The sequence below is a fragment of the Antrostomus carolinensis genome, unplaced genomic scaffold, assembly GCF_000700745.2.
Source record: "Antrostomus carolinensis isolate BGI_N321 unplaced genomic scaffold, ASM70074v2 scaffold5053, whole genome shotgun sequence".
In the NCBI taxonomy this organism is placed as follows: Eukaryota; Metazoa; Chordata; class Aves; order Caprimulgiformes; family Caprimulgidae; genus Antrostomus; species Antrostomus carolinensis.
The window spans coordinates 17,194-32,200 of record NW_010307126.1 but is presented as its reverse complement, the minus strand read 5'-3'; the positions used below and the strand labels follow the sequence as shown (position 1 = coordinate 32,200).

The 15,007-nt window shown below is 41.4% G+C and overlaps 1 protein-coding gene across 2 annotated transcripts in view; it reads left to right on the top strand.

Annotated features, from left to right (window-relative positions):
• XDH (xanthine dehydrogenase) overlaps positions 1-14,598 on the top strand; it is a 50,485-nt gene extending 35,887 nt beyond the window's left edge. For both annotated transcript variants that reach the window (XM_010165312.1, XM_010165313.1), the window contains 14 exons: positions 799-886; positions 1,509-1,595; positions 3,025-3,216; positions 3,704-3,849; positions 4,434-4,515; positions 5,108-5,203; positions 5,904-6,032; positions 7,034-7,108; positions 7,954-8,006; positions 9,153-9,267; positions 9,900-9,965; positions 11,697-11,885; positions 13,134-13,301; positions 14,245-14,598. In XM_010165312.1, coding sequence (XP_010163614.1) covers positions 799-886; positions 1,509-1,595; positions 3,025-3,216; positions 3,704-3,849; positions 4,434-4,515; positions 5,108-5,203; positions 5,904-6,032; positions 7,034-7,108; positions 7,954-8,006; positions 9,153-9,267; positions 9,900-9,965; positions 11,697-11,885; positions 13,134-13,301; positions 14,245-14,295 — 1,537 coding nt within the window. In that variant the 3' untranslated portion in view covers positions 14,296-14,598. The remainder of the gene's footprint in view (positions 1-798; positions 887-1,508; positions 1,596-3,024; positions 3,217-3,703; positions 3,850-4,433; positions 4,516-5,107; positions 5,204-5,903; positions 6,033-7,033; positions 7,109-7,953; positions 8,007-9,152; positions 9,268-9,899; positions 9,966-11,696; positions 11,886-13,133; positions 13,302-14,244) is intronic.
• The last annotated feature ends 409 nt before the right edge of the window (positions 14,599-15,007 follow it).

The following is a 15,007-nucleotide window of genomic DNA, read 5'->3' as shown; positions in this document are numbered from 1 at the left end:
CTCTTCCCAATGCTGCCCTTGTAGGTGGGGATGCACTCTACTGGCAATGCTAGGTGGGTCTTGCAACACAGAGCAGTTTGATAAAATACCTTTGGAAGAGAACAGCCAAAATGAAGCTCCTGTACTTAAATCAGCTTTATTTTTCCTGTTCTGAGCAAACCATCTGCTTTCTCTAATTAATCAGTAATACATGTGCATTTTTAAATTTCCTTTATCTCTGCCAGCCAAACCACTATTTTATATCCCAAAGGTTATGAAATAATATCTATGACCTTCCCTAGATATTTTTACAACCTAAAGAGATGCACTGGGAAGGCAGAATTGTTAGAAAATGGAGAGCAACTCCTTCTTTCTTCCTTGAATAATAGATAAGCAAATAAAAACAAGGTCAAATTGAAGGCTAGTTAGTACTTTATTTAGCATTATTATATAATTCATATGGCATTCTCTCTTGCAAAGCCAAGAGAGTGCCTTGAGAAATAGTCTGGAAAACAGTGACTGGTCAGTTATTAGCATCTGTCTCTGTAAGAAACTGTCCTTCTTTGTAATATCAGAGTCTCCACAAGAGTTTTCATGAAAAGTTTCCAACTTCTAAGATCTTAATTTTTAATTTTTTTATTTTTTTTTAAACTCAGTCTTGCTATTTTCATAAGAGGAAGATATATAAATCAAGCAGTTTGCCCCTAACTCCCTATTGCCACTCTGGGAAGACAATGCTTACTAAAAAAGGAGAGTGTTGCTCTGTAGGAACTGTGTTGTGCATTTCAGGCTCTACCTGATAACTGTCTCCTTTAACAGAACTGGGCGCCCAGTAAGGTGCATGCTAGATCGAGATGAGGACATGCTGATAAGTGGTGGGAGACATCCTTTCCTGGGAAGGTACAAGGTATGCATACATACAAAATGAATGCGTGTTCTCTCAATGTTACCACCTGCAACATCAGAGAGTAGTAAGATGCTATGAAAAAATGGCTGCTCTGGTTGTTTTACTGCTGATCTCCCCTGCTGCAGATGGGTCAGGTCAGCTGGGTTATAGCGTTTTTCCCCGTTACAATCCTGCAGAAGTTCTTTTGGCTCAGGTGGTTCCCCTCTTGTCACTTCAGCATAAATACTTCCTCCTTCCTTGCAACCAAGACTTTGCCCTGTTGACAATCATTGCTCTTAGTGCTCCCTCATTTGTTTGCAGTATTGTGCTACTGTGTTTTGTGAACTTCCTTTCATCTTCAGTCCCCATCCAACTGCTTTTGCTTTTCAAAGCAGAAACCTGTTAAGGAAGGCGTGTCTGTGGCAAGTGGCCAGCACTTATTTTACAGTTTTCTAGAGCAAGATTAAGATGCATACATGGATCTTTTACTGGGAAGTTTCCTCAGTTGCTGCCTGTGCTTGTCCTATGCTGCAGCAGAGGACAGTCAACCTTTTCCCTGCATGAGGTCCATACGGTTTTTGGAGGGAAGCATGAAAAAGAACATTTGGTAGAAAACGGATTACTGAGGAGGCTCTCTTGACAGGTTGGTTTCATGAAGAATGGGAAAGTCAAGAGTCTGGAGGTGTCATACTACAGCAATGGGGGCAACTCTGTAGACCTCTCTTACGGTGTAAGTAAAATTTTTTTGATGGCTAACTAGGTAGAAGACTTTTCCCTGTGCAACCTTTTGCTCTGACTTCAGAGATTTGTTGTCTACAGCATTGCTTGCGTATCCTGCTCTCTGGCATGACTGAAAACAGACCTTGCTAGGTTTTTTGAGCCAATTGACCTGCCTTGGCATGTGCCACATGATTCTTATTGATGCTGTAATAACTTGGATTAGGCAAAAGGGCCAAGAAAATTTGTTTTGCATTACAAAGGGCTGCGATGGGAAATTTCTTGTGCAATGCAAGATGACTGATAGTTCCCCAGCTTTGGGGAAAGCTAGTTCCTTGGATTAAGAAACATCCAAGTCAATAGGCTGATCAGGGCAGAGTGCCTAAATCAACTAAATCAACTTGTTAAGGACTGGCTAAAGCTAACACTGGGTTCACAAGCACTAAGAACAAGAATGGGCCTGAGTTCTGAGTTTGTCTCCAAGAATATTTATGCTGATGAGTAAAAAACCTCTCCTTTTCTGTCATGTGTGCGACCAACCCAATAGTCTCATGTCACTCATGTTTATTCTAGCTCCCTTTCTCTACTCCACTGAGTCTTTGATAATTTTCTGCAAAAATTAAATCCATTTCAGTGGGAGAGAACTGCCAGAGCTCTCTAACAAAGCCACATTTGATGCTAGTGATGTGGTTGGTTCTGTGCAAAGCAGAATGGCAGGCAAGTGTCTCTGTATAAAATAAGAGCTTGGTCGAGCGTACATCTATGTGAATGGTCTTTTTGTCTGTGTCTGAATCAGGGCACTAGCAAGAACTCCATGTTGAAATAAGGTTGGGGTGTGCATTATCTTCTCTCTGTGCTGCTGCTGGAAAGGAAATATGGGAACACAAACCAGAAAGAAGCTCTGGCCCTTTCCCAGTTTGAACAAATAGTGGTCCAAGATCTCAAATCTTGCCATTTAGATGTAGCTATTGAAAATCCTTATTTCATATAGTTGCCCTTACTGCCATAGCCCAGCTACTGAGTCACTTGATATCAGCAAGATTTCTTTTCCACTAACAGGTTACTCAATATAATTAAAAGAAGATTCTAGTTCTTCCAGGTGGGTAATGGCATTTATAGTAGCTGTTTGGCTCAGCATCAGCCCAGGGCCAACAAAGGACTTTGAAGCTCAATCTGTGCCAGGGTCCTAAGCGTCAACAGAGAAGTGTGCTTATTGTTCTGTTGTTCAGGAGGACACTGCTTGAACACTCCATTGCAAATGGGAGGGATCACTGACTGTACCTTAGTGCTCATCCAACTGTGTTGACTGCAGATCTGCAAGAGAAAGTGGTGGTTGTTTTAAATTAGCTTCAGAGCTTTCCAGCCTGGCTTTGCCAACTAGTGAGAAGTCTGTCATGTGATTCATGTGAAAAGTATCCACTCCCGTTCTTTGTCTTCACCAGGTTATGGACAGAGCCCTGTTACACCTGGATAACTCCTACAACATCCCCAATGTCAGCAGCGTGGGCATTGTTTGCAAGACCAACTTGTCTTCCAACACAGCCTTCCGTGGCTTTGGAGGGCCCCAAGGAATGATGATCGCTGAGTGCTGGATGAGTGACCTTGCTAGGAAGTGTGGCCTGCCACCTGAGGAGGTACAGATCCACTGACACACTTCATTGTGGTGGTGCCTTTGCATAAGCTTTGAGAACTGGACAAAACCATGGAAAATTATTAAGCAGAAGAACTTTTGCTTCATTTTTGCTAAGGCCTTAGCAGGATTTTAGACTTTCTGTGTGAAAGCTACATTATAGCATGGATTATCTTATGTTTCATTAAATTCCCTCAGTAGCCTCAGTTATGTAACACCTGCTTTAAGGGTAGATATTAAAAAAAAAATTCCAAAAGCACTAGGTTACTAACAATTTGCTAGCAAAATTTGCAAGTCCCAATCTGTCCTGAAAAGCCTTTATGTCTTAGCCCCATTTCCCCATAAACAGATATTTGTCTGTCTGTTCTATTGTTCTGTAGAGTGTGCAGAGGAATAAAACTAGGAACCAACATGCTTTTTATGTCATCCATTAAAAAGACCTAGTCTGAGGAATTAAACTTGGCATGTCCTTTATATATCTCTTTGGGAAGGTGCGGAAGCTCAATCTTTATAATGAAGGAGACCTGACTCATTTTAACCAAAAGCTGGAGGGATTTACTCTAAGAAGGTGCTGGGATGAATGTTTGTCAAGCTCCAGCTATCATGCCAGGAAGAAACTAATTGAAGAATTCAACAAGTAGGTGTTCTGGAGCTATCTTGTTACTGGTTTCATCTTTTGCCTACTGACTTCTAAGTTCTCTTAGTAACTTGGGTGATATGAAGTCAGACCTTATATTTGCAGAGTAACTTCTGAAAATGTCTCTTTTTGAAATTTGTTCATGCTCACTGTGGGAAGAAACCTCTATCAGTTTGCTGGCAGCTTAAATAAAGCAAGAAACAGACCTACCATGACATGATTTTGTAAGGTAAATGTAGTAAAGGAGAGGGGTTTAAGTCCAGCTAGGCTTTTCAAATGGTGATCAAGGCAATTTGTTTAGGCTTTCCACTGTCTTTTTTTAGTTGGCTTGGATATACAACTGAATAGTTAATTGTCCAGACAATTTCTTCTGTAATGTCTAGGGGAGAAATCTTCATTTCAGATTTCTTCTTGTTGGGACCCATAAACAAAGCCAATCTTTCATAAAAATTACGGATTAACTCAATCTATATTGCATTTAGGCATTTAATTTCTGCTTTGATTCCCAAGCTGTCAGAGGGAAGCATAGTACTGAGTTGTGACAAAAGCCTCGTGAGTATATGAATAATGTTCTTTCCTTGTAGGCAGAATCGCTGGAAGAAGAGAGGAATGTGCATCATTCCCACCAAATTTGGCATCAGTTTCACTGTCCCATTTCTGAATCAGGTCTGTAAGTGTTATTTATCTTTTCAAGAGAGAAGCTAGATTTATGCTGCCTCCCCCAGGGCTTTGTACCAAACTGGAGCTTTTTGGAGAACTATTAAATTAGTTAGGAAAGAGCACACATTTTACAAATCAAAATGAGCAACACAAGAATTAACACTTTATACTGTCCAAAAGACACCACAATGCAGCTGTGTTTCCATGGTATTGCATTATGTCAATTTCCCTGCCTATTCTCGCTTCCCCAATAGTCAGAACACTGTTCTTGTCACTGACTTGACTTGTCAGACTGTCAGTGGTGTTACCAAGTTCAGGTGAAGGGTGTATCTCTGTTTCACAGGGACAGGTTTGGGTTACTTCACCTGCTTTCTGAGCTGAAAATACTGACTGAGGTTTGTTATGTCATTGGAACTCCTAGTGAGTTGGTGAGATTCAACCAAACTCACCTTGAGTGTAAACTAGTGGCTTTAATTACACCAAAGAACAACATAGATCTTGCTCCAAATTAATTCTCTCAGTAGTTTGTAACTGAAATCTGCGAAGTGCTTCACTAGTTCATTTATGCTGAATCTTGGATTAATGTTCCCTTTTGTAGGCTGGAGCTCTGGTCCATGTGTATACAGATGGCTCTGTGTTACTTACACATGGAGGGACTGAGATGGGTCAAGGACTTCACACCAAAATGATTCAGGTAATAATAAGTTTGGACTTAACCAAATGAGACATCTTCTCAAGAATATTACTCACTCTATAGTATTGCTTCAGACAGCTTGACACTGCCTCTCTGTGCATGTGTACGGTAACAAATCATGACTAATTCCTCTTAATTGTTTCAGCAGCAGTGTTAGATTTCCAGAGTATTATCACAATTGAGTATGAAAATCAGCTTCTTCTTTGTTTTAATGCTTATTATGTAGATAATGCAGGTTATGCTTACAATCTAGCTTCTGGCAATTTAATTTCATCCCATGAAACTACAGTTTACATATACTTTATACAAAAATTAGTTGTGTTGCAAACATATTTATCTGCATATGCTAATGCCTTTGTAGTTAAAAAGGCTTAAGGGAGCAACATTGCTTCAGCAGGGAAATGAAATGGAAATATAATAGGGCTCTTTATCCTCTGATTCTTGTAACTGTTGAGAGAAGAATTTAATCTCACAATAGTGAAGTGAATGTCTGTTATTGTGGCAAAAGTGTATGTGCTTCCACGCATTCTGTCTGTGAAGGGCAAACTGAAGAATGTTCTGGCTAGCCCTACCAAATCAACTGAGTCTTCAAGAAAAATGAAATTTAGGGTGGGAGAGGGTAGAGGCTGCAGTGTGGATCCTAGCAGTGTAATGAATGACAATTCTCGTGTGTAACCAATTGCTTACCTTTGCTCTGCAGGTTGCTAGCAGGTCACTTGGCATCCCCACCTCCAAAATTTACATCAGTGAGACCAGCACAAACACTGTCCCAAATACCTCCCCAACAGCCGCATCTGTCAGCGCAGACATCAATGGAATGGCTGTCCACGTACGGAAATTGAGTTATTTAAACTAGTGGGTTATGGGCTAGGATTCCAGAACATGAAAACTTGATGTGTATTTATCTATTGCTTAAGGAAAATGTAACTATCAAAAGGCAATTCCAGGCTAAGGATACTTCATAACTTCTTTACATGCTATAACTACCAGTGGTGCTAGATGGTGAATTACCTTTTATTTTTTTTTTCCCCCAAGTTATTCAAAACTCTCCTTCAGTCCTTTTGTAGTTCTGAAATGGAGTGTTTGTGATTACTCAAAATGAACAGAACAAAGTATCTATTTAAACAGGTAGCCAGTTAGTAATTAATGCGACCTTATCTATAACAAATATATTGTGCTGCAGATATTAATGGCAGATGATCTGTGGGATGTGTTCCACAAACAAAGACCTCTAAGTGTTGATGCAGAGCAAACATCCTTCTGTAGCAATGGTGTGGTCATGATTGTCTCTGACATGGTAGAGTTACCATTGCATATATATTTGAAGGGTATGTGAGTTTTTCATTGAAAAGAGGAATTTAGTACTGGTTGTTCTCAGGTTTAAAAAAGAGGAAGTGTAACTGTAAAGAAAAAACAGACTGTTTTTATTCTCTGCACATCTTGTCTTACTAGGTTGAATTTTGGCAAGAATATTTTTTTCAGTGTTCTGGGATCATCTCGCTAGATATGCTAAGGTGTCCTGCTATGACTTGGTACAGATAAAGTTACTGTATAAATGGGTGGACTTCTGATATTTTCTGTCACGGTCCAGAAAGTTCTGTGATGTATTTGGGTTTCCCTTCTGCTATCAGCACAGCCAATCTGCTTTAAAATCCTTTTCAGTCGACATTTCTTCCTATATAGAAAGACATCTGTTAGTGAACTTTGTTCCTTTTTATGATATGCCAAAGTCCTAAAGGCAATATTGATTTAAACCAAAGGTTCTTTGAAGCTCTTAATACTACAAGCTGACTTTTCAAATCTTAAAATATTGCTTCTCTCTGTTTCTAGAATGCATGTCAGACTATCTTAAAAAGACTTGAGCCAATCAAACAGTCTAATCCCAAAGGATCCTGGGAAGACTGGGTAAGCTGTTTGTAACTGTCGCGAGACAAGTGGGCATTGTCAGCGGTTGTTTTAATTGGCAAACCCTGTTTGCAGGTATTTCCTCCAGGCCTTCTGCATCTGGCTAGCAAAGATTTGAGCAAAGACAGTGACACAGAAACCTGGCAGGGGAAGTAACCAAAGCTTGCAAGAGGTCATCCCCAAAACATCAGTTATGACCTTAATAATGAGATTTTTCCAGATCCTGGGGCCTGCCTGCGACAAACTTGACCAAATAAAAGTCTTCAGTGGTTACATATATCTTTCTAGTGAGGCTACAGTCTTGGACAGGAAGAAACCTGGTTTGTAGTGAAGGGATTCTGTGACAAAGATGACTCTTTGTTGAGCTGACATTCACCTCCTGTAGTGCTACTTGGCTGCAGTATCTCCGTACCTTCAAGAAGAGATTGGTGTGCTGTAAGGCCATTTTCAGATCCAAGTTCTTCTCTTCCTGGGAGGAGTTTTGACTTTGTGATTTGGAAGTCAGGATAGGATTTCCCCTGGCCTCATTGAAGTAAAGATGACTGTCAATTTAACCTTTGTCTCTGAGGTTGAAAGTCTAACCTGTAGCTGAGAGTTGAACAAATGAGCAAGTCTTATCCCTCTGCCAATGGTCAAGTTCTGCCCCTGGTAGCTGCTGACAGGGCTATTTGGGGAAGCAGCTGCATCATGATGTTTCTCTTGGCACTGCTGATGCTGGGTAGCATGACAGCTATCTGTCACTGGACACCTTCTAATCATGTTCTCCTGGAAATGTGTTTGGGGTAGCTATTTTGCAGGGACTGGTTGGACAATTCCTGTTTTCAAACTCTTGTTCCCTTTGCCAGATTAAAGCCGCCTATGAGAACTGTGTTAGCCTGTCGGCCACGGGGTTTTATAGGTGAGTGAATATTCATGCTGTTCATTCGAGCTCTTACTCGATTGCATGGGTAGCATCCAGGGAAATTCTGGGAGGATTTACAGCCCATATTCCCCTGTCGCTGCTCTAATTTAGGACTGCATTCCCTTTCCTACTTAGAAATCTTAAGCTGAGGTTAAGACTCTCCTGGCTGGGAAGAATTGGTTCCTGATGGAGCACAGCTCTTGGGGACAAGTTCAGATCTCATGTAAATCTGAGGTAGATCTGACTTCACTCTACCTGACCTAGGTCTGAGGAGTTATAAATTAAATCAGAGCTTTGCCTGGGGCTCTGCTCTATGTCAGCCTTGTGACTTAGCGTTGCACTAGAACTGTCATGCAGGGAAAAAGGGGGCAGGGATTGTCCTTGAGGACAAAGCTACTTATGGCAATTGGCTGGAGCGTTGTACTGTCTGTTGTGGCATGAGCAGATACCAGTGCTTTCTATTTCGTTCTCCCACTTTAAACTCTTGCTGGTTCCTTTGCAGTTCTGAAATGAGGCACTTTTCTTAGTCAGCTTTACTGCTGAAGGAAGAGATCCATCATCTTTGAGGCAGAGGAGTTGACATAAAAAAAACCCCACAGTGTTGAGAAGAGCCTGTGTAGGACTAAAATATAGTATGAACTCATTTCTGTTGTATCTCTGAAATGTGTTTTTCTCTTAACCAAGTGACTGTCAGTATTTTAAAAAGCCAGTATTCAGATAAAGTACTCAGATACAAAGTTTGCCATGAACTGTGCTTAAAATCAGTTCTTAGCTTAATCCAGTTTCTGGTTCAACTTTATGCTCTGAAATTTAATGACCTCCAAGAAATGTTCAACTGCACTATAAAAGCAAAAGATTTGATACTAGATTGGTGGGAATGAGTTCACAATAGTCATCACAAGCCCTGAGATTCCTGGGAAAGTAAAGACGGCTAAAATAGTTCCATAGTTTCAGTCAGGTTTTGGAATACAAGAGCAGCTTCAGTAGATTTCTATTTATAGTTGTTTACACTTTTTATTTCTGCTTGGGCTTGATGGAAGGGATGAAACAAAAGTGAATAAGGATTTGATAAATTGCAATGTGTTTGTATTCATTTTGACTGTTCGTGGGATGAAATGTGGTTTTGTTTTTCTTTGTATCAAGAATTCCTGACCTTGGCTACGACTTTGAAAAGAATGAAGGGAAACCATTCTACTACTTCAGTTATGGTGTTGCTTGCTCTGAGGTTGAGATAGATTGCCTGACAGGTGACCACAAGGTGAGAAGTTCAACAGTGACACAGCCCTCTGTGTTTAGGTGAAGGAAACATTCACAGGGAGTTAGAACAAATACTGGGTGTCAGCCTGTTCCTAGCTCTGTCATTGGTCTGGTGTGACCTTCAGTAAATTTCTTAACTCCTCTGCTCCACAGTGCAACAATCCGTAAGTATAATAAAATGATAATTATCTACCCTGTGGGGATATTAGGAGGCTTAATGAATGATTGCAAAAGTTATTGGATTTGCTTAAGTAAGAGATAGCAGCACTGTGTTAGCACAAAAGAACAGAAACATACTGGAATTGAGTTAATAATTAAAAATAGCAGTGAAGACTTCTAGAAAGAAAGACAAAAAGAAAATAAAACCCCATGAGAATCTGACCTAGTTGGTTAGCAGCTGATGCTAGCAGCTTGGAACCAATATAAATTGGGTCCATTGGATCTCTGGGGAAAACTGCAGTGAGTTCCTTTGATTTACTTTAGGGATGAACTCAGATTAAAAGTGAGTATGAAGAGTTGAGCTGAGATAGATTGTTGAACCCTGGCCAAATGTGGGTACTCCTCCCCATACAAGACCATGGTGTGCCAGTTTCAGTGTTCTGTGATGATTTATTCTTTATTTCTGCCTTTTAGAACATTCGCACAGACATTGTTATGGATGTTGGTACTAGTCTGAACCCAGCCATAGATATAGGACAGGTAAGTGAAATAGTGTTGCTATTTCCACCAAGTTAAAGCAGTCACACTGCTCTCAGGCTTTTCTAGATGAGCTGTTATCCCTCTTCAGGTTGTGCCTTTGCAAACAGAACATTTTAAACTTGGGTATGTAGTAAGGCACTTTAGACTAGCTATGAAAACCAGTTTGATCTGCATTTAACTAGGCAATAGCCACAGAATTATATAGGGAAATATCTTCTTGGGTTTTTTTGCCCTGGTTATTAAGATACAGGATATTCTCCAGTTACCACCACACTGATGCTTTTTGGCATCTGCCTTGCCGAAGGAATGAATCCAGATAATACTAATACAATGGAATAACCTCATCCCAAGGTTATTTTATACAATGTGGCATGTGAGACTAAATCCCACACCTGATTTTTATACTCCTATCTGTCAATATCAAGTTCCATTTAATTCAGTGAAAATTTTTCTGTGAATAAAGAGTTAGTCGTATATTTTGACCTACTGCTGTGTAGGGATCTCAATAGGAAGTTGGACATCTCACTTAGCTTGCAAACCCCTTAGTCAGGGACAAGATTTTGTGCAGTAATAATCACAATGATAACTTTCAGCAAATAAAGATAATAAACACAGGGTTGTTTGGTATACAGAGGAGAATTGTTAGACATTTGCACATGCTTATCCAGCCATCTTAGCTCCCTTGCTAACTCTAGATGTTGACATAATGTAACTCCAGTGAAACTGCTGCAGGATTTGGGGTTTACAGGAGAGCACGAGTTGCAGAGCTCTTCTATAGGTAAAATGAAAAGCGACATTTTTTTAGAAAAGACACTTTTTTAAGTGGACAAAGGGAGAAGGAGCTTTTCTGTCTTTGTAACCTGTCAGTTTGGGTCTGGGAATAAAGAGATGGGCTATATGGAGCCTGTCAGAGAGATCTCAATTTCCTGTGTCCTTCCATGAATTGCTGCAGAGGATCTGGGGGCAGAGGAGGGAAAGGAGGTTGTATGACTGCAGGAACACAAGTACACAGAGCTGGGTTAGTGAATGTTTATGCCAAGTCCTTAGACTGGTCTGCCTCTCAGATCCCTCTGTGGGCGCAGAGAGCAGAGCTACTTTGCGTAGGGTTGTTCAAGCACATCCTCCTCTCATAGCTGCTCCCTTTTTTTTTCTTTTTCTTTTTTTTCTTTCTCCTGAAATTTACACTGGAAAAATTATGCAAAGAAGTCTTTAGTACTTGAATGGATATGGGAGTGTTTTTGCAGCTGTCTGTGCTGGTGACTTGAGAATATGCAGTACTTAGGAAAGCATTTATACTAAAATAGAAAGCATAAAAAATAGTTTGTCTTCAGATATGTAATCTTCAGTCCTTTTAATCATCTTATGCTTTGAATTATCAGCAAATACAACTATTCAGTGTTAATCTGCCTGTGAAGGAATCAATATTTTGGCATTGATTTTTTTTTTTCCCCTTGCTTAATCAGAAAATTCCTATCCTGCGTTTACAGCATATCTGTTTACGTGTGTTTGTAAATTGCTTCACCTGCCAGGGAAATGCAGACACATCTATATGGGAACACAGACATTGTGCAAAGGTGCCAAGCTGTACTCGGCAGAAAGGACAAGCGTTTAGAGAAATTAGGAGGGGAGGGGAGGGCTGAAAACTGGTGGAAATCATCACTGTTTTTTCTTGTGCAGGGAAGAACAGCAGCAACAAAAAATAATGTAACCTTGTTTGGATTGTGTTTGTAGATAGAAGGAGCATTTGTCCAAGGCCTTGGGCTCTTCACCATGGAGGAGCTGCGCTATTCTCCTGAAGGGAATTTGTACACTCGAGGGCCTGGGATGTACAAAATCCCAGCGTTTGGAGACATCCCAACAGAATTCTATGTGTCTCTTCTCCGTGACTGTCCAAACAGCAAGGCAGTTTATTCATCCAAGGTATACCTGTGAGATCTGCAGGCCTCCTACTGCTCTATAATTCTGTGAAGTTGAGTGTGATAAAGTAGTGATTTATATGTCTAAATATTTAATCTTGTTACATTGGCTTTTTTCTGGGGTCAGGATGTTTTCCCATTCCTTACTAGAAATATGTATGCTATCCTTTATAGTTAAAGAACTGAATTAACCTGCACATCGCTGCCCTGATTGTCCATTAGAGAGAACTGAAGTGGCTTTGCTGTGCCAGTTCTGCTGTAGCAGAGGCTGCCAGCCTCCCTCTGCAATATCAACTCCCTAGTTGCCCTTCCCTGGCACCAGAGCCACCACTGCAGATAATGTTTCCAGCAGTGTCACTTCCCCAGATCTGATATACCAAGATCTTATGTCTGAGTTTTCATGTTTTGCTTTCTTTACTGTTTCACAGTGCTCATGTCACCCTTAAAGGTCTGTTATTAATCCATGTGTCCTTCAGCTGTTTCCACTGCAGTCAGTGCTGTTCTCTGCAGTTTGTGAGGGCTGCACAGAGCAGGACTGGATATACAGCATCAATGAATTTGCTTTACTTAATGGTTCCACAGAGCAGTTGGAGAAGCCACCCAGAATCCTTATCTGTATATGCCTGGGTTGCCTCCTTACAGTTTCCCATTTCCCTTCCGTCTACAGGAACCTCTTCATCAATGAGGAGAACTTTTTGGGTGATTAGTGTTGATGACAGAATTAAGAAAAAAGGGGCTAGTAGGGACTTCAGTATTAGATAATATTTGTGTAATCCATGGGGGAGGCGTTCCTGCTGGTTTGCAAGGACCTTCAGTGATGGAGCATCATGCTCTCTGCCCAAACAACCTGCCACTGCCTTATCCAAATTCCCTTTGCAACTTTAGCACCATCCAAAAGGTTGTGGGGAATGAATTAGTCCTTTTTTCCTTCATAACAGCTTTGCTGTGTCAGAAAGCTTGTGTTTTCCTACTGTCTGTTCTTTAAATGGACTATGGACTGTTGTAGCTCAGTCTTTCCTCACTGATCACACCTGGTAGACTGAAGTTCACACATGGAAGGCAAGGGGGTGTTTTGACTTGGTCTTTCCTTCCTGATCACATTTGGGAGACTGAGAAGTTACAAAGAAGGAATGAGGAATGCAAACAATTCCCAATTGTCATCTAGGGCTTGCCTATATTTCTGTTAGCCTCATTAGTCTTGGACCAGGACTGTTTTGGGCTGCAGCCTCACTCTTGCTTGTGCTCTGTCTAGGCTGTGGGAGAGCCACCTCTGTTCCTGTCTGCCTCAGTGTTTTATGCCATTAAAGATGCCATCTACTCAGCAAGGAAGGAATCTGGCCTGACTGAACCATTCAGACTGGACAGTCCTGCCACCCCAGAGAGGATCCGCAATGCTTGCGTGGACGTCTTCACCAAAATGGTAACAGCTTCTGCTTTCATAGTCTGCTCCCTGGCCAGCCTACTGCACATGGAGCGTGTGTGCTGGTCACAGTGGCTGAGGTCTGGGATTTAGGGCAATGATGAGGGGAGGCTGTGGCCCTGCTTAAGCAGATGAGGTTTATTTCATGAATGTTACCCTTCATTTAACATGCCACCAGAGGCAAATCCACAGACCAGCATTGCTGGGGCTCCCATTGCAAGAAGGTCTGCCATACAGTATCAGTGAAGTTGCAGTTCATCCCTCCATCCTCCAAATGCTGTCTGTAGAACAAAGGCACTGACTTGTCCTGATGCTCCTGACTATCATCTCTTAGGGGATCACCACTACTAACATATCTTGCAGGTCTGCTCTGATTTAGTGGTGTCCTTCAAGGAGGGAGGGAGAGGAAAGTGTTACTTCAAGTGCTCGCTTCTCCTGAATGTTATGACCACAGGAGCCTCCTGAGAGGCTGTGGGCTGTCTCTTCATGGGCTCCTCCTGTGTTACAGCGTTGTGACAGGACTGTGTGGGATTGGTCCCTGCACGAGTCCTGCTAATTCCTAAATGACTCAGAAAAAACAGCTGTCTATCTGTGTGGACATTCTCCAGGCTTTCATCAGCTTGAACCCTGCTGTAGTTAACAGTTAAACCTGGATATTTTAGTCCTTCTCACCTAACACCTGCATCACTGTCTGGGGAGGAGGACTCAGAAATGGTTTTGAGAATTTGCACAAACAGTTGACCATCAGGCCTTCAGCTACAGCCAGGCACAACCTTGAACAGGGATGCCATCAGACAGACATCTCTGTGTTTTGAAAGACGGGGATATGGGCTCACGTCTTCAATGGTACAAAGTTGCCCACCTCAAAGGGATCATGGTGGGACGTGCCAAACCTGGGCCAGGACCCTCATTTGTTGCTAACTTTTTTTTTTCCTCTTTACAGTGCCCTTCTGCTGAGCCCGGGACCTTTAAGCCATGGTCTGTGCGTGTGTAAAAGGGAAGTTTGATGAGCAAACTCTCCTAAAGAAACTGAGCTTACACCAGAGGGACCACAAGGCTGAAGGCAGTAGGACTATAATGGAAAAAAAAAAAAAAATCTATGTTCATGTGGCTCATCCACTGATTCATGGAGCTTTCACATTTAATTGTCCAATCATTGTTTTCTCTAGGAGAGGGTATTGCTGCTAGATTATAGCTGTGATGTAAATTCAAATGAAGAGAAAGTGGAAGGTGATGTTATCTAGGTGTAATTGAAAAAAATCTTTCAGGTTTCATTTAAATTTGCTGCAAGGATGGGAGACATCCTTACTACCAGCCAATGTGAAATGGCAGAGTGGTTGTTTCTTTTTTTTCTGTTATGAGGAAGATGGATCACCTTGTGATGCTTTGCCAAAAAGGACTTCAATGCATTGAACCCAGACAAGCAGTTCTCTAGTGGAGATGGGGGAAGGCGTGAGAGGCACTGAGGGCTGGACCCTGTTGTGTCCCCTCTGCACACAAAGCCAGATATACATTAGAGGAAGATGAGGAGGAGTTCTGATGTTAGCTGAGGATGATGGTCTTACCTATGTAACAAAAGCGATTCAGAGAAAAACCCTAAAATGTGACCAATAGCTGATTTATGCCGAGTTAAATGAGATTTGCTTTGTCTGCACTGGGGCTTTAATGAATTTTTAGTTCACATGCTACTTTGTCTTCTCTGATTA